The sequence below is a fragment of the Bos mutus genome, chromosome 17 (genome assembly GCF_027580195.1).
Source record: "Bos mutus isolate GX-2022 chromosome 17, NWIPB_WYAK_1.1, whole genome shotgun sequence".
Classification (NCBI taxonomy): domain Eukaryota; kingdom Metazoa; phylum Chordata; class Mammalia; order Artiodactyla; family Bovidae; genus Bos; species Bos mutus.
In genome coordinates, this window is record NC_091633.1 from 13,829,891 (window position 1) to 13,850,463 (window position 20,573).

The window sequence follows — 20,573 nt, forward strand, 5'->3', positions numbered from 1 at the left end:
CCCTTCTCCTGGAAAATGCACTCTTAGCTCTGGCACTTTTTAACTCTGTTACTAAAATTCTCTAGGTCTCCACGATCTCATCTGTAAAACCAAGGTAAATGACACAAAGCTCCAAGTATGTAATGAAGACTGGAAATAATTTATGTACAACATTTAGCACAGTATCTCAATTAATAATATTCCTAACTTACAAATATTAGCTCCCTTTCCTTCCAACTTGAAGTTTTGCTACTGAATATCTCTATCTTAGTTGGCTTTTTATTCTACCATTTCAATTTGACTGTGAGAACACATCCAAGCCTATACTGCGGACTCTGGGAAGCATGACTGCCTTTCTGCTGATGCCTTCTCTTTGAGTCTGAAGTAGATGCCAATTGATTAAACCCACACAGAGAGGCCAAAGTGGCACCAGGGAGCGCTATAAAGAAATCCCTGTTAATTCTATAATAAGGCTTAGATGCCTCTCAATTGCAATAATGTGAGACATTGATAGGTTCAAAAAAAATTTATCATGAGCAGTAAGAGCCTGCAGGTTGTAAATGCTAAAATCCTTGGCAAGAGAGAAAATAAGACAATACAAAAGGCACTAACTAAAAACAGTCCCAGACTATGTTAATAAAATCTGCAGAAGCAAGGAGTCAAGAGCAAGAGGGAAAAGTTATAGATGAATCTCCACAACTCAGTGGCCAGTTTGGACTGAGCCATCAAAAGAAGTTTGGTATTTCTGTTTAAGATCTTTAATTCTCAGGACAATGTTTACTGGTGGCTCTTTTGCAATTCTTAAATTCTAACAACTACTCTAATTATTTAGACATTACTAAAATAGCGTTTAAGTGTCTTATCTGTACTCACGAACTATTACAAGTAATCAAAGCTTCATTAATGTAGAAATCTGTCATGGTTTTAAACTTGCTATTTTGATGTTATGCTCTTTCAAAGAACATATCCTTAGCCCACACTCATTTACCAAAATAAATAAAAATCCCAAATCTATCATTGTGGCTTAAAGACAGAACAGTGACTACAGGCAAAATTCATTTGTGGCTCAGCTCTCTACCAAAAATGAACACCTAGACAGTTTCTTAGTACAAGCACATAAATTCAGTGATACACAGGTCCTGCAAAGCAATTCATCATCTTTCGTACATCTTGGGCCCACAACAGAGAAATGTCATAAAAGAACTTCTATGTAACTGTCGAGATCACTTGAGGTCTCCTATTAGAAATTATCTCTTATCTTCCACCGTACCTTCCTCTTGAGATGTCAAGTCTTTGCTTAAGACACCACTGGGATATGTCTCCTTGCTATTTTCCTCTCCACGATTGTACCCCAAGTCACCCAAACCTCAGATCTGACAAAATACAGTTAATTTCATGAATCTTTTCTCTCCACTAGAACCCACATCAATATCCTACAATTTTCCCCTTTAGTGCTTAATATTTCACAAACCAAGACACTAATTATATATAGTGTCTTATCTCTAATTGCTTTAAGTGTTTATATCTTGCCTTCCTGACAATAGTAAGATCTTTGGAAGGACTTTGTCAAGTTATTTTATCCATGTTGACCAAATACCAAAACAAAACCATTAAAACAACAACAACAAACTGTTAGAAAAGCTATTCACAGAACACAGATAACAAAGTAAACAAATCCTGAAGCTAGTAAACTTCCTATATTGTCCCATAGGTACATACTTGGATTGATCTTCAATACATCATTACTATAAAGTGAAATAAAGCAATGGAACAATGGGTAGGATGCGTGCACCATGTGGTATACTATGTGCATAGAAAAGGGTAATATACACACTGCGTATCTGCATAAACTAATCTCTGGAAAGACACAAAGAACCTGGGGGCTTCCCTGGTGGCTCAGATGGTAAAGAACCTGTCTCCAATGCAGGAGACCATGGTTTAACCCCTGGGTTGGGAAGATCCTCTGGAGAAGGGAATGGCAACCCACTCCAGTATTCTTACCTGGAGAACTGCATGGACAGAGGAACCTGGTGGGCTACAGTCCCTGGGGTTACAAAGAGTCAGACACAACTGAACAACCAACATTTTCATGTTTTTCCAGGTTCAACATGATTTAACACTAGGAGAAAAACTGACTGGGCAGTAAGTGGAGGAGATATTTTCACCTATGTAATTTTGTGCTGTTTAAATTTTACACTATATACATTTATTTCCCATTCTACACAATAATTTAAATAGGATAAAATAGCTTTTCGGTTAAAGAGAAAACACTGCCAGATATGTACATTTTAGTGAATTATCATGAAAATTAAAATGCTATGCTGTGCATGAGATTTACTATGATAAAGACACATACAAAATCATCTCTTGGGTATCCATGGAGATTCTAAATTCTAGCCCCTATATTAACTCTGTAATTAGATAAATATTTACCTCAAAAAATTTATTTACAATCAATGATCACTCCTACATTAAAGGTATAATCATTAACCTTACTAGTGAAGTCAGCATGAAAAACTGAGGAAAAATAATGGTTGTGAAACTAGAAATGCCTAGACCTGAATCCTCGACTTTCTAGCTATGTGGCTTCCCAGCCAATCACTTTAGCCTATCCAGACGGCAAATTTCCTTTTAAGGGCAGAGGTCTTCAAATTTAGGTACCAGGGCCAACTACATCCCATTGTAACTGAGAGTGGGGGTTCAGCTGCTTGCCTCTGGAAAGTCAATAAAGAGGCCAGTTGGTGAAAAGAAGAGTTTGCTTTATTTCAGAGGGTGGCAACCAGCAGGAGAGCAGACTCCTGTCCAACGGCTAACTCCCCACCACTGACAATCGGTGGGCAAGAGCTTTTACAGACAGAGCGAGGCGGCAACATGTAGAAACAGCACCATTAGCTCTGACAGTCATCTTGAAATTGGTTTCTTTGAGGCCATTTCTTGGAATTAGGGTAGCTTATGTCTTGACCAGAGTCTGGTCATCATGTAAACTTCCACCTAGTGGGGATTTTAATATTTATAAGACAGCTCAAAGGACATGGCTTAGAATATTATCTATAACCCCTGAGGTCCTTGACTTTGCTCATTAGGTCTCCTTTGATGATTTTTGTTTCTCCATTTTCTCACTTCTTGGATTAAACTTATTCTTTGGATAAATTTTTCCACAGACAAAAGGCAAGCTGGGGATATGAGTGGGGTGAAGGTAGGGGAGGACCATTAGGTCCTGCTCCACTTCATGGTCACCTATTTTTTTGTAAATAAAGTTTTACTGGAACAGTCTATTGCCTATTTGCTAACATATTGTCTATGGCTGCTTTTCCAGTGCAGTGTGGGATGTGACTAGTTTTGACAGAAACCATATGCCCTTCAAAGCTGAAAATATTTACTATGTGCAGGAAAAGTTTACCTGCCCCAGCCTAAGAATAAAATGCAGACAAACCACATCTTTGTTGAAATTTTTTTAAAGTGCAGGAATGCTAAGCAGGCAGCAGGTCAAAACTACTTTCAAAATAACATGAAGACATTATCCTTTTCACTCTGATTTTCTCCAAGTGCACAATGGAGTTTTCCAGAGACTACACGGTGTTTTATGTCACAACAAACTATAAGCAGAAGCAGACACAAGAATACAGCTGTTTTCCCTTAAGCCAGACTTTAAAGACAGTCACAAAAACAGTGCCACTCTTCTAACTAAATATTTTCATCTTTTAAAAAGTGTTATTTTAGTTTAAAAAAGAGTTATTTGTGTTAACATATAATGGCCTTGTTACTGTTATTTTTAAAATTTATAAACATTTTAACTTTTCCAGTTTTATTTCTTTAAATACTGAAAAGTATAACCCAATAAACAAAAGCTCTATTGGGTGTTCAATAACGTTCACAGGTGTTGTGAAGTCAAAAAGTTCAAGAAACTGCTATACTATAGCTCAAATGTATCACAGCGCCATGATTAACTGGCCTACTAGAACAGTCTATACACTGGGCACGGACTGAGGATAAACATGAGGTAGTTTATTAATCATGGACAGTACCAGGAAAATCAATGGCACTACCACCATTCTGTGCAAGTTGTTTCTGAAAGAAAATTTGACAATTTGCATTAGATACTCCTTGGAGTACTTTTTAAAGAAATTTATTCAAAATTCTGAAATAAGGTCAATGGAAGACAGGCTGTCCTTACAATACTGTATTGGGAAAACAGCTAATCCAAGGATTAGCTAGTGTCTCAGTTCTTCGACTATGTACCCAACACCTCAGAACACTGCAGTAAATTCACACGGATGTGCCGGGATATTTTAGATTGGCAAGGCCAGGGGAATAAAGTGACATCTGTTGGACTCTACACAAACCACTAGCTCAAGGCAGTCTACAGTCTCAATATTACACTATACTGCATTCACGGCAATAAAGTCAGATCAGTAGGGACAGGAAATAAGAGCAGTGACAGCCAACCGGACTTCAAGGTCTGGGAAGCTGTGGTGTTCAACAGACACGTGTCCTATTTATAAGCAGTTCGAGGTAAGAAAAAAAATAAATTTTATTCTTTCAATTTATGTACAATATTTGTTCAAATAGCTACTAAGTTGTAGGTGCATAAATACCAATTAATTTTCTAGAAAAAGCTAGCTACTCAAATGATCTCTGAATTGGTTTTCACATGTTACTTGTTCTTTCACTAATTAATGAGTTGATTAAAATATATGGCATTTATTCATTTTATATTTGCAGTAGAGTCCAAATTTTACCTATCATTCTTCACTCCATGTCAAATATTCTTATCTAGATCATTCTTCTCACTTCAAGCTACATAAGTGATAAATGTGTTTAAGAAGGAAAAAGAATAGAAAACAACTGTCCCCTTTCTGGCACCCTTATGAGGAACAATTGGGAAAAAAGCGAAGTAAAAAGCAAGTGCAAAAATATGTTTCTAGAACGTCTGACAGATGCCTATTCAAGCAAGAGGAAAATTCGGGAAGTATCTACTACTTTTAATTCATGCTTTATATAAATAATACAACTTTGACATATATGTGCTTAGTTGCTCAGTAGTGTCCAACTCTTTGCAACCCCACAGACTGTAGCCCACCAGGTTCCTCTGTCCATGGGTATTCTCCAGGCAAGAATACTGGAGTAGGTTGCCATGCCGTTCTCCAAGGGATCTTCCCAACCCAGGGATCAAACTCAGGTCTCCCACATTGCATGTGGATTCTTTACCATCAGAGCTACTAGGGAAGCCTTCTGATGTATCAGTTCAGTCGCCCAGTTGTGTCCGACTCTTTGCGACCCCATGAATCCCAGCACGCCAGACCTCCCTGTCCATCACCAACTCCCGGAGTTTACTCAAACTCACATCCATCCAGTCAGTGATGCCATCCAGCCATCTCATCCTCTGTCGTCCCCTTCTCCTCCTGCCCCCAATCCCTCCCAGCATCAGAGTCTTTTCCAATGACTCAACTATTCGCACCAGGTGGCCAAAGTACTGGAGTTTCAGCTTTAGCATCATTCCTTCCAAAGAACACCCAGGGCTAATCTCCTTCAGAATGGACTGGTTGGATCTCCTTGCAGTCTAAGGGACTCTCAAGAGTCTTCTCCAACACCACAGTTCAAAAGCATCAATTCTTCAGCGCTCAGCTTTCTTCACAGTCCAACTCTCACATCCATACATGACTACTGGAAAAATCACAGCCTTGACTAGATGGACCTTTGTTGGCAAAGTAATGTCTCTGCTTTTGAATATGCTATCTAGGTTGGTCATAACTTTCCTTCCAAGGATACAAATAATATTAAATAATCTGAAAATGGAAAAATAAAGTGACACACAATGCTATTCCTGAATTATGATCATTTAATTCTGAAAAGCTGAAAGGTTTCATTCATAATACAGTGAAGAGTATATAAAGTGCTATAAGAATCTAGGAAACTTATGAAATAGATTTTAAATAACCTGTCAATCCATTCATTAAGTATCTCCCACTTAATCCCCAAAACAACCAATATATAGACATCAATATACCCTTATTATTATTCCTACTCAGAGTTTAGGGGGGGGAAAAATAGGAACCGAAACACAGGATACAGCAAGTGGATCATTTTGACTATGTACACTAACAGCATAACCAGGAGTCATAACACAGTCCTAAACTTCTGTCATTTATGTCCAAAGGAGCAGTCTGTTGGATGGTAGATGCAGGCCCATCAGTAACACTTATAATAATGTATATATTTGTGCATCCAATTCCTGAAAAAAAATCACAGGTACACGAAGTTCTAATTCCTGAACCCAATACTGATGAATCTGAATCCTTACATGGTAGGTCAGGATGACTGGTCCTTACTCAGCTGCCTCATCCTGTCTGATGTCATCCTCACATCAACTCCAACCTGGCAGCTCAGGGACTTCAGCTGCTTCTGAAAATATCTTATGTGTTCAAAGGAGTTACAGGAGCACTACATGAATCCTTAAAAGAGATCAGATATACAATGTGCCAATGGCCCAACTGAAGGCTTCTTCTCTATGATATATATACTTGGAGGAATTAAAAGAGCTCTGAAACTTAGGAAGCTTAGTTTACAGTAAATCAAAGCACAAATACAGAATGGTTTGTTCCACAGCAGCTACAGAACATACCCTGTATTGTACTTCAAACAGAATCAAATGATACTTTGACTGAAGCATCCTCTGGTTTGAAATGCACTTAGCAAGTACTTTATTGAGTCTTTCCTGGGTATTTTTAACTGCATATATTTCTAAGGGTTGGGGTAAAGGGAGGCCTTGTCATTATTAGGGTCCTTTATTAGTGCCATTATTAGTAATTTATCTTTTTGAACCTACAAAACATGCACAAAGTGATCAAGGTTAATGCAAGAGAGTACATGTTTAATTTAGCACATGAACATAATCATGTGTCTCAAACCAGTAAAGTTTTTAGAGACCAGGTAAAGGAAAAGCTACAGGGATAAAGTCAAAAAGTAAAAGCATATAATCCCATTTTTTCTATTTTCACAAACTGGGTATTTAAGGGCTATCACAATGTCTTATTTCTTTCCTAAAAAACTCTAGTTGAAATCAAGGCCTAGAAATAGTCAAGGATCCAATAAATCATTAGGAGAAGAAAGTGGTCATTTCAGGGATGTGAACCATACACTGATATAAAGCTTAACTTTTAGATCTTGAAATTATAAATAAGAAACAAAGGAGGGGAGGTGGCATGCTTGCACTGAAATTGATGTAATACTTTAAAGTCCACTGAGACAAACCTCAAAATTCTCCAGCTAACAGTCCAATTTTCTCCTTCAGTGAAACGTACCTTCTACAGTCTTTTTTTTTTAACAATTCACCTAACAGAGAAATACTTTAGTCAACTGTCTTCAATTATACATACTAAGATGAGATGTTTCTTTGTTTTCTTACATTTTCAGTACCAGATAAACTCAGCAAACAACACTGGGTCAATTTCAGTGGTACATAATAATGCTTCAAATGTTCCCCAACAAGGTTCTTTCTAGGCTCTTCTGTGTGCAACCAACTAGAAAAGCCTCCTTTTTTCTATGAGGTCTGTTAAGAACTCAAAACATGTTAAGTCTGTTTCCACTAGCAGAATTGCAACTCACAGGCCAGCAACAGGTGGCAAAGTCCAACAGGGTAAAGTCTGCTTTCTACTTATGGAATACTTAAACTAAAGTAACCATCATAAAGAGAGCCCAACTGCTCAAACCTGAAACAGGAACAAATCACTAAATAATATTGAGAAAAGACTCATGCAAAACTGACAATTATAAGAAACAAATGTTTTAACCCATTTATAAAAGGTAATAATTGAAAATGGGAATGTAATCTTAAAAACTTTGATATTTTGTTTTACATTAAATCAATTTTAAGACATCATTTTTTAATGGATTCTCATCTTAGTACAAATTCAAGAGAAAAATAAAAAATTTTAAATAACACACACACACACACACACACCAAGAATAGTAAAAACATACTATTGATAAATATTGAGGTAAAATGTCAGGGAAAAAAACAGCTAGAAAAGTTGCCTCAGGGGAGCAGCTCAAAGACGAGAGATCAAAGTTAACTTGAGTTGCCAGAGAAGACAGAAGCAGGGTGGCAGGGTGGGGGAAGAACGGGAACAAAAGAGAAAAGGAGTTGAAACCATACTACTAGGAACTGGGAAGGGCAACTCTGTCTGGACAAAAGGCTTCTTCTGGGGAACAAGAATGCCAGATAAAATTCGGGTAACACCCTAAACACTGACACCACATTATGGTCTTATACAGGAGAGCACCTCACCAAAAGCAGTCGAACAGAAGGATACAAAGGGTATTTGAAACACGAGCAGCTTGAAGTCAGAAGATCCAGACAGGCAGAAGACTGTAACAACAGACCAGACCTGAACAGTCCAACGGAAGCTTCACAGTTAACGTAATTTAAGATTTCATCTGAACACTCACAGCTTCCATATTCTTTAGCCATAAATATTGAGTTATAATACCTCAAACTTACACAACTATTAAGGAAACCCTACATGAGAAATAACTGTCACATTCTGTCAGGTTCTCAGATAGAAACCTAACACCTTTGAAGAACCACACTTAATAAAAGCTTCATTTTTATAATGCCCTATGTCCTCTAACAGTCCAAATACATCAAAGAAGTAAACCAACTACTTATAAATCCCACTGGTACCTAAAATTTCTTCTCCCCTCTTGCTAATCTCATTATGAACATTATTACTGAAACTAACACAATCCCTTTCTCTAGACACATTCTTGAAAACTTTCAGACCTTTTGGAACAGTAATCAAATCCCTTGAATTGGTAAATAAAGGAGTTACTTTCTGCTTACAGCCAAAACAGAAACACAATGAAAACAGTATGTTTCTGGTGGTAGACAAAGAAGGCAGAAAAGATATATATGCGTGTGTGTGTGTGTGTGTGTGTGTACATACACCGAGGACTTGTCCAGATTCTACAATTTCCCTGGAAACATTTTAGAAATAATAAATGCTAAAACTAAAGTCCACAGGATTCAGTAAGTCCCACAAGGTCAGATAGTTAATGGGAGACCATCCATATTTCTGGATGGAGCAGTGATCAAGGATAGCTCTGTTTCCAGCTTAGTTTCGGTCCTCTAGCAGGAATTAAAACAATGCTATTCACAAAACCTCTTCAATGTATATATATGTTCAACTATACATGTATATGTTTACAGATATATAGGTACATTTTTAAGGAAAAATCCACCTGCAATGCAGGAGACATGGGTTCAATCCCTGAGTCAGGAAGATCCCTTGGAGAAGGGCATGGTGACCCACTCCAGTATTATTGCCTGGAGAATCCCATGGACAGAGGAGCCTGGCGGCTACGGTCCACAGGGTTGCAAAGAGTTGGACATGACTGAAGAGACTTAGCACAACACATTTCTTACTGTAGGGTGTTTAAAATCCATTTTGAAACTGGACAGTATATATTTAAACTGTGAAAATCCATTACTGATATTCAGGATATAAGTCTTTATTGTGTACTTTTTAGACTACTAATAGGACAAAATCCAAAAACCAACATTGATGATTGCCTTTTGGTTATTTTTAAAAAAAGGAAAGTAATTTTTAAAAAGTGAACAAGCTACTTCTGGTTGAGCCAGTCTTTCAATTTAACACTCTAAGCATCACGTCTGTGAAAGTACAAAGCAGAGTGCGTGGTATATGAAGGATACTTTTAAGAAGGATAGACAGTATCACTAAGACTCATCAGAGGCTCTTATTAAATGTCTCCTGCCTTCCTAGTAATAGATCCAACAGTTTACCACTGTGCAGATACCTGTGACAAAATATAGCAAGAAGTCTACATTCCTATCTTCATTTCAACTCCCATTTATAACTTAGGCTACCACAACCTGAAATTCACTTCAACGAAACTGCTCATGTCATGTCCATCATGACTGCCTAACTACCTTTTAGAATGTATTTTACATGTCCTCACTGGTAGAGACAGCTGATTACTCTTGACACTTTAGAAATTCATGGCTTTGGTGATACCAAACCCCTTGGGTCTGTCTCCTTTCTCACTGACCTTCCCTAGCCTCCTTTATGTATCCCTTTTCTCTACCCATCCTGTAAATGCAGATGCTCCCCAGGACTCTAACCTCATCTTCTCACTTTTCATACAATTCTCAAATTCAAGAGACAGATACATAGTACCTTCTGATATATCTTCCATCAGATAAGCTAGCAGAAAATGACTACATATTTTATAGATCCACCAAAAGCAAACAAAAAATATGGTAAAATTATTATGTATGATTAATACATCCAAATTGTCCCATTACTCTTCTAAATTAATTTCCCATCATAAATTCTTATAGGCACCATACACATGCAAATTAAATTTATATGGAAAATTACAAGGCTATCACTAATGACCTTATTTTTCTGGACACCAATAAGAGATTCTCATTACTTTTCATAATGAAGTGCCTGTTTAAATATCTGCTTACCCTCTAGTGAGATCCCTTTCCCTGAATTTTTATCTCTGCATCTCAAGAGGGAAACACAGATGACTGGGGCTATAAGGAAAGTACAGGAAAGAGGAAGATGGAAAGGAAAACAAGAAGAGGTGAAGAGACAGGGGAGGGTGAGGAAAGAGAGGGAAGGAAAGTTTTAAAGTGCTAGAGAATACTGGTACCTCAAAACATTCCATCCTGTTACACAGAAACTAAAATCAAAGGACAAGTACATCTCTTGCACATTAGGTAGTATAAGAACATAAAAAGGAAGTTACAGAAATAATTCCAGGCTTAAGGGTCAAGACAATATCCAGATGAGACGGCACAAAAGCACTCAGCGTAATACACTTCCCACTGTGTACGTGCATGTGCGTCCGCTGACAGCACACACAAGAGTAATGAAAAGATCTGAAAACACGTGAGGCTACTTGGAGCATTACCCAAGAGCAGGGCAGGTTTGCCGATGAGGAAGAGATGGCAAATTAATTCAAAAAATGCACTGGCAAGTTCGTATTTGTGTTAACTCAGCTACCATAAATTTGATACCAGGAAAGATCAAAGAGCCAAACTGCTATTGGGGACAATCAATTATTCTGTTAAAAATGGCATTCAAAGACTAAAGAATATAAACTTCAAATTCTGTGGCAGTCAAATGTGGGCTGAAACTAGACTAAAGTAGAAGATTGACATCTTTCCAATAGAAAGAACCTCCCCCACTGGATAATTTTTACGTTATCTTAAAAGAATATTTTTTTACTGGTTTGTTTTTAAGAATACTCTGGAAGTATTCTTTTTCAAGTTCAACATACCTTAGAAATCAGAAATTTTATTTGTTTGATGTCAGCTGTCACAACTTTTTAGGACAAAGCCAAGTTCTCTTTCCTACTGATTATATTTCCAAGAATGAGTAACAAGAGACACACTACTATAGCAAAAACAAAAAATGATATAAATTTCTTTTATCTTCCTGGACCTGCCTGGTCAAATCTGTGTGTGTAAATTTATACACATATATAATTTTTCTTTAATTATCCTGAACATCATCTCATATCAAACTTTGAGAACTCTAATTTCAGAGTCCTTTAACAAATAACTTATTTTTACTATCAATACAGAGAGAAATGATAGCTCAAAAAATAATACATTATTAATCAAACTCATGAAACCTAATCATCAATATATTCTTTTGTCGCCACTATTAAGAGTTATTTTAGCTTACTTAAAATATGCAGTGTGTTAAGTGGTGCTTTTGATCTAAAGTATCTATATGCTAGTATCAGTTTACTTTATATTTAGAATATTATTGTTTACAGTATGTTCTTTTTATTTGGGTCTAATGATATCAAATTAGGGAATTCCTAAAAATATTAATTTGTACATACAATGCATTTAGCATTTGCAGCAAATTTTCCTCTCCATTGGTATTAAACTGGTATGTACAAAAAAAAAAAAGGAAAAACAACAAGAAGCTTAAAGATTAATTTGTTCTTATTTCTCAACTAAATTATAAACTAGTCATATAAATTAACTCATTTAATCTTCACAATAATCCTCTAAGATATCATTATAAATTTAATAACAGCAAAAAATATAAGTTCAACTCAGAAAAACAAAACAACTTTTATAAAAGCAAATAACTTGTAAAAAGAGGTGTAGGATGTGATACTAACTCTTCTAATCCTAAATGACCTCCCCTACAGCACTACCCTATCCACCCAAAATGACTTAAACACTGAGATTCTATTCAACATCCGACAAGATACTCTATTTTCCACTCAGAGAACAAGAGTGAAAAAGTCACTACCCCTAATAAAGTTTTATTATACCATATGCCAAATTTTTTAATAGAATCTTTGCTTTAAAATGTTTTCTAATCGTTAACACCTTCCAAAATAGCTTTTTAAAAGTATCAATATTTCTACATGAAAAGTTGCACAAGATTCAACTACAACTATAAAGTCTTAAAAATAATAAAATAATTTACACAACTCAGAAATCAACAGCCTCCCAGGTACACAAAATCAAATATCCAAACATATTACATGTATTATTTACATCTGGTTTGCTCAAGTTAGGAAGACTCTGAGTATCTAAATAAAGTGTAAAGATATACAAGCTATAAAAGAAGTACATCTGACTGTTAAACATTATTTTTTATATTAAAATAGTAATTGCTACTCCTTCAACCACTCCTATTTCTACATTTAGCTACAATAGCTACTCCTATTTCTACATTTCCTCTTCATCCACAAATTCCTCACAAATCATCACACAAATATCTGTACCTTTTGGTCAAAACTTTCAGGACTGGCTCAGTTAATTCATCAGAGACCAGTTGTGAGAATGCACACTGAGCATGGAGAGGCGCGCTAAGGATGGCAAAGGAGAACCCTACACTAAAGCAAGACCATGCATCACCATTCAGACTCTCCAACAATAAAAGCCCAAACTTTAACCAGCAGGAAAGTTAAGACCTCTATAAATTTAAAGAAAATGCTAAGATGAATTATGTCCATGAAACATTCATCAGTTAGACGAAATCAGTAAAAATAAAAGGAAAAAGAAGTTCCTCTCCATCATTCAAAGCATCTGTAAACAGAATCACACCCAGACACATTAGTACCTTTTTTCTAAAAATCATTATCCTTTTTCAGGCAAACTTTGATACCCACAATACCTACTACCTACTTAAACACAATTTTAAATAAATGCTAAGTGTACTAAAAGGGGAGAAATATTTCAAGGAAGTTAATGATGATTTGGAAAAAGAAAAAGTCAATCCCTAATTTATCTGATTTGAAAAATCCCAATTTTCATAAATTAGGTTTAGTTAATACGGAGATTCCACAACCATTTAAATCAAAGCTTTATGACATACAGATTGGAGAGAAGGCTGGTATTATCAGAAGATGAGTCAGAGTAGCCAACTGAAATTCTGGCCAACTAACCAAACTGAACCTTCCACAAGGGCTTCAAGAGCTCCCATCTACAGCCACTAGCTGGTACCCTTAGCTTAGGACGACTTCACAGATAGTAAAATAGAATCAAGACTGTGTCCTCAGTTCTATAAAAAATGAAATAATCACCAACTTCCCATTAAACTCACACTGTGTTCAAAGGAAAGTGAGATAAGTATTAGATTTTGATGGTTTTGGATTTTGATTCTGGCTTGATTGATCTAAAATTCCACGTTTGTTTAGTATCAAAGACTGCCTTTAAAGCCTTGCATATGATACATGATGGTAAAAAGTTTAGGACTGTTTAGATAAGTAATTCCCAGTCCTGGTCTGGCAACTATCAAGAACGTGTTGACCAACTTTTAAGGGAATCAAACAATTCTATAAAAACTGTTACCATTTTAATTCACTTGACTATTGATGTAAAGTTATGCCACATAACACTTTAAGGAATAAAGATAAATTAGAATAATGAGAATAACAAAATAGAGTAATTCAATTCCAAAGAGTGTGGCTATAAGGAAATCAGACATGCGTTACCAATAATTCTTCTAGCTGAATTTAATATTTCACAAAAACTTAGTAATAGAGTATTTAATAAAATGTGATCCAGGAATCTGTTTCAAACATCAAACTATTTCAAACTATTAACATTATTGGAAAGTAAATAAAAGCTGCTTCCTCCATTCATCTCTTCTCCAAAGATAGTTGCAGTCAAGCAAAAGAAACCAAAAGACCAAAAGCAATGCAAAGACTCACCTTTTGTTGACTGGCTTTTCATCTTTTTCATAGGGTCGGACAAACCATTTCCCAATCCTAACGAAGTTCTTATCCATTAGGCACCTACAATAATTATATCAAGAATACAGTTTTAATAACGAATTAGCAAGTCACTGAATCAATAATCAGATAAGATCCACAACTGAAAATAAAACCATTACCAATTAAATTGGCAAAATGTTTTCTCATCACTTAAAATTTTTACACTATACTAAACTGAAAGAACTTTCTGACTTTGGGCACAGACTTCCATTATATATTATTCTTACACATTAAAAAAAAAAGAATTAAGTTGAAAAATTCCTGAAGCATTTTACACTTCTGAATTACTTCAAGTTCAATCACACCTCTGTGTGACTTTAATTCTTCTGTGATCAAGAATGTTGGGAATACATAAAACATTTCTTATGAATACCTCAGAGAAATTCTTCCAAGTGTCTGATGCCCTTTTTTGCAAGTTTTAATGCTGGACTTGCTTGGTGTGTGGCAGTCAATTCTTTAGCAGGGATTTTGGTAACAAAAGCATACCAGAGCCTCTTTTTTTTTAATTTATGTATTTTAATTAGAGGCTAATTACTTTACAATATTGTATTGGTTTTGCCATACATCAACATGAATCCGCCACAGGTGTACACGTGTTCTCTTCAACTAGGTACTTTCCTTTTGTAGATATGGTAAAGCATTTCATTATGGCTTTGCCAAAACAAACAAACAAACAAACAGAGGAACTGCAGTCATTTCTTCACTAATGAATATTTGCTTTCTTCATATCTAAATTGTGCCCTGCTTCAGTTTTCACACCACTTTATGTACATTATTTTCCCATGTCAAGTCACAGGGTACTCCTTCTGAATACATGTTAATGGCAACTGAACTCAACTGATATAATACCAAAAATGCATACAATTCAACCGAAGTGACAACAATACAGATAGCTATGACCAAGTTCACTGGAATACAGGCAGATGACAACTATATCATAACTGCCACCCAGTCAATTGTGAGCTGCCATCATTTGTAAAGAATATCACTGATTTTGAAAATATAAAAATGTGGGAGAGAATGTGCATTTTGAAATTGATGAAATACAGTAATCTCTAACACTATTCAATGAAATCATACATATTTTGTAAGAAAACCTGTCAGAAAGGTAGATGTAATTCTTCTACACAAAGTTGTACCCACCAGCAAAAGAGCTGCACAGCAGTTCTTTATTGAATATTCAGGCAGTTCTGCACGTGGCTTTTGCCTCTGTAATTCCCACTCCATCAAGGAGGATGGAAACAATTCAAACCTTCACCCAACTCATTACAGATTAGATGCCTTAGTAAATGGCAATAGTTTCTGTTGGCCACAATGTAACTCCCTGTGGGCAGAGCCAATTTAAAACAGTGTTGCATCAAAAAGCCACTGGCTTCAACTAGCTTTATTTTGAAAACTATTTCTACAACAAACTTCCTTAATTTACAATGAAAAAAAATCATTTTCAAAGTAACCAGACTGTTCTAAAATTATAAATAAACTTGCTTTTTAGGATTAAAGACTGTATGACTCCATTAAAGTTAGAATAGAAAATAAGGAAAACCCATAAGATGGAAGTGCTCAAGAAGCAAAACTAAAAAATAAAATTAACAGTTTATTCTCTAGTTAAGGGACTTAATTGCATTTTTTAGGTAGATGACATATATGCTGTCACATTCATGCAATTCTTGATTCATTTTTAAAGTCCAAGTTTATCTTGTAATTGATTAATGTTTCTTTATTCTCCAAAAGCTATTACTAAATTGAAGGTATATCTTAAAATCAATAATGGAAGCAACAGGACATGTACAGAGTCACACCAAACATTAAACACTGTCTTCTACTGACACTCATCCTCACTTACTAAATACCATTTTTAAATAATGTATTCATTAGCTTATAAGTCTTAAAGGTCAGAATTCAAAAAACCCATTTGTTCAATAACAGAGAAAACATGAATTTACAGTTTATGGAAAGAAAAAACTCCAAGGCTTTTGACAGTATAACATCTCTCATTAAAGAGGACAATGTGTAGTCTGTTTCAAAACCCCTGCCCTTCTATGAAGTAAAAGCAACAAATTCTATTCACAATTTTCATTCCAGCACAAATGAAGGACTGGAGTGGAGGAGCAGCAATGCACAGCCAAGGACAAAGGCAAAAGGCAAAAAGCTAATGAAAATGCTGAGGGTCTACTCTGTGCTAATACATCTCCTGGAGTTTCCACTACAGATCATATTTCTTTGTCAGGCAATGTCAACAAAAGGTTATTACCACTAATACACAAAACAGCTATGGAAACGACTGCTCCTTCAATCCAAAAACATCTGGTTCCAAATTAGAGTCATAAATGACTTATGTGATTTTTCAACCAATAACCAGTGTCTACATGATCAGTGATTTTCCTCGCACTGGAAGGAAAACATGAGAATGCACAGTTGCACTGGATGAAGCCATGTTTTTAATACTGTTCTAGATCTGTGACTGCCTGCCTGCCTGACTTCTGCATAAGGGAGCTATCACAAGTAACCCTGTCACCAGTGATGTGACAGAACGTTAGCAAAGTCACCAAGTACCTCAGAGAAGGCTGGGACCAAATGAGTGAAGATGCTGAATGTGCTCCCTCTCTATCCTCTGACTCCCAACTCAATAGAGAAGTACAGACATGCTGTTAGATGTAGAGATGAGTAAGAAGTTTCTTTTTAGTCAATGAACAGGTTAAAAGAACTCAGCAACTATCATTATTAATTTTTATACTCCGCAATCTCTTAAATCTCCACTATGGCTGACCCAAAAAAACAAACAATCTCTCTCACACACACACACACACACACTCTCTCTCTCTCATAAACACACACAGTGATACACATGAATCCTTCAAGACTAAGCAGTACAGTAAGTATTTCCGTCTGGAGTCTTGTGCTTTATGCTATGGGAGGAACTGTGAGAAGACATGTGGCTCTGCTAAGAAAGACAGTTCTGCCACCTGACTGATACCTGGAACTATGCTGGCTCAGTAGCAGATAATATATTGAGATACTAATAAGTCCTTGCTTCTCAATCATTTTGGGGTCATGATTCATGTAATATACTTTGTATATTTGGAGTCATGATATGCAATATGCTTTATGTTCTGCTCAAAAGTAATAGGTGCTCAATAAGTATGTCAGAAATGAATGCTATACGCTGAGTATTTTCCTATTCACAGTGTAATACTGAAACTCCTCTTGTTTGTAACCACTAATCAGGGGCAACCTCACATTGTTAATTGAATTTTCTTGTGTGTATGTGTTTGGGGCAAATATATATATTTCATTTCCTTACAGCCCATCACAACTCACTCCAGACTAAAATCATAGTGGATACTCAATATGTGGAAAATTAGATCAGATCAGTCGCTCAGTCGTGTCCGACTCTTTGCGACCCCATGAATTGCAGCACGCCAGGCCTCCCTGTCCAGTGTTAACAAATGTTTAGGAATACTGGCACTAGTATTCCTATGCTTTAATTATACCTGAAGAACAAAATTAAGCTTTTTTTTTTTTTTTAAAGAGAGAGAATGCTGTGCTATGCTCAGCTGTGTCGGACTCTTTGCAACCCCATGGGCTGTAGCCCGCCAGGCTTCTCTGTCCATGGGACTTCCCAGGCAAGAATACTGGACAGGGTTGCCATTTCCTTCTCCAGGGGGTCCTCCCAACCCAGGGATCGAACCCTTGTCTGCTGCGTCTCCTGCACTGGCAGGTGGATTCTTTACCACTGGACCATCTGGGATATCCCAAAAGAGATAATGCTAAGATATAAAAACTACAGTATATCAGAAATACAATTTCCCTCTTTTATACCGTATTAACTTTTATTCTTTTTGAGAGACAAAATTTATATTTAAGTTGACAAATATGTAAACCTAGAGATATACCTCATCTGCCAAAAACTGCTTTAAATCAACGTTACAAATAGTGCTAAGAATTTCTATCAGTTAACCCTGGCTATCCACTCAGTAATCCCACTCATTATTGTTGAGATTTAAAAAATTACCTTACTACTAAAATATGACAAAATTCTGTAAAGTAGTACAACAATGTCTTAAAAGATCACAATGTGCTTTCAGATTTATAAAGTGTTCTGTAAGTAATATTCTAGGTAAGTATTTCTTTTTGGAAATAATCCCAAGTCCCCTACTACCTCCCTAAAAATCACTATTTCAAGAAGAGAAGAAACAGGAGCCAAAAAATAAAAAAGAAATCCAGTTGTGTGTTTGTGGACACATGATTCTGCATCATGCCAAATGGTTCTAAATAATTAAGTTAATTGACTACAAGAACAACCTGACTCTGAAGTTGGCAAGCCCCAATCTCTAATCCCACAACCACGGGCAGACTTGACGTAAGATCACAAGAGCCACAGCAGTAACCACAGCATAAATCAGCAATCCATTTCCCAGGTAGGATAGCTGGGAGGTTTAGAAGGGAGCCAACACTGGCTGCGGCTCCTTCTGAGCCCTCATATTCCATAGGTACCATAGCTTTCCTAGATACAAAAGTCCAAGGACAGCATTCCTCCACCACATGCTCAACTCAACTGCCCCTTTGTGCAAGCATCTACTTACAGGGCTGTTCAAATACACCAAATTTTATGTAACTTCATACCTCACCAGCAGTAGTCTTCACCTCAGCAGCCCAATCTATATCAAACATGTATGCAAAGAAGTATTTTCCCAAGACTGCAGTGCTCCCAATTCCCAACTAAATAAAAGAAACCCCATTTTTGTGACTCCATGGACTGTAACCTGCCAGGCTCCTCCATCCATGAGATTTCCTAGGCAAGAATACTGGATGGGCACCTATTCCCTTCTCCAGGGGAGCTTCCCGACCCAGGGATTGAACCCAGATCTCCTGCATTGCAGGTGGATTCTTAACCATCGGAGCCACCAGAGAAGTCCAATTTAAGGTTAAAGACATCTTTTTCAAAGGATCCCTTCTATCTTCAGTACTTCGGGTTCCTACTGTGCCCGAGTGGATGCTGTCTCTTCCAACCAAGTAATCCCTATTATTTCCATCCTCTCCAAAATCTCTGTAAGGCTAAGGCCTTTTGTAGGACTGGCCTAACCTGAAAAGCCCATTCTACAATAGTTTTGAACATTTAGTGTCTGATCCCACTCTCTAACCACACAAATAATAGTAATACATTTATATTTAAAATTTAAAGTCTTAATCCTTTCCCAGTCCTAAAAATATTAATAAATATTTTAGGTCTAAAGCCTTAGGTCTAAAGCCTCATCTTTCTAATTCTTTTAAAGAACTCTACACTGCAGCAATTCAATAAAATGAGAATTTATTAGTCATTTCCTGCTCTAATTACATTTATTACCCCAGGACCCTCAAGGTTGCAGTGTTACATCACCATTTCTTCAACTAAGGCTGCACTACTCACTATCCTCTACTGAATGTATTTATCATTTTGAAATATATTTATCATTTTGAACTACCACATCCAAGGACCTTGCTCATCTGCCCTCTGATAATCACCTCTACTGGATCACAATACCATAGGGTATTGAAAGCTACTAATTTACAAATGCAATGTTATTGTTATCATATAATTCTAATCCCCTCCATGTTATTTTTAATGTCCTTTTCCAAATTGAGTATCTTCACTTAAAATACCAACTCTTGGCAAACTTAGAAGCTCCAGACCAAAGGCAATTTTACAGCTGTGTTATAAACTTCCATGGGGGGAATATGCCAACAATCCATTAAAAAAGCAGCACCAATGGATGACTCGGAAGAGCCATTATGTTTTACAAAAATCAAATACTCACAGATTAAAGTCTCCCTAAGTAAGCATGGGGACTTCCCAGGTGGCTCAGTAGCAAAGAATCCTCCTGCCCATGCAGGAGACTCAGCTTTGACCCCTTAGTCGGGAAGATCCCCTGGAGAAGGAAATGGCAACCCACTCCAGTATTCTTGCCTGGACAGTTCCATGGACAGAGAAGCATGGTGGGCTGCAGGCCATGGGATCAAAAAAGAGTCGGATATGGTTTAGTGACTAAACACCACCAAGAAGTAAGCGTGGACTGGACAGAGCACAATGGCATCAAAAGACCCATGTAATCTTCCACTGTGTGCAAACCAATGATCTGCATTTTAGAGGAGGGAAGGGGGGGGATGGGGGGGAAGAGGGGAGAAAACCCAAAAAAAAAACCCTTTCCATCAAAATCAGCTGTGTTTAATTCTAAAAGCTTAAGAAAATTAAAATTAAAGTATACTACCACATATACCCACACATAATTGCAATTTGACAGCATCATGGCAGGCATTTTAAGTATGTCTTCAAAGCT

At 36.7% G+C, this 20,573-nt stretch overlaps 1 protein-coding gene across 2 annotated transcripts in view; it reads right to left on the reverse strand.

The window, feature by feature from the left end:
• Positions 1 to 20,573, reverse strand: part of MED13L (mediator complex subunit 13L) — a 279,235-nt gene that overhangs the window by 108,871 nt on the left and 149,791 nt on the right. For both annotated transcript variants that reach the window (XM_070386094.1, XM_070386093.1), the window contains exon 4: positions 14,197 to 14,280. In XM_070386094.1, the coding sequence (XP_070242195.1) occupies positions 14,197 to 14,280 (84 nt within the window). The remainder of the gene's footprint in view (positions 1 to 14,196; positions 14,281 to 20,573) is intronic.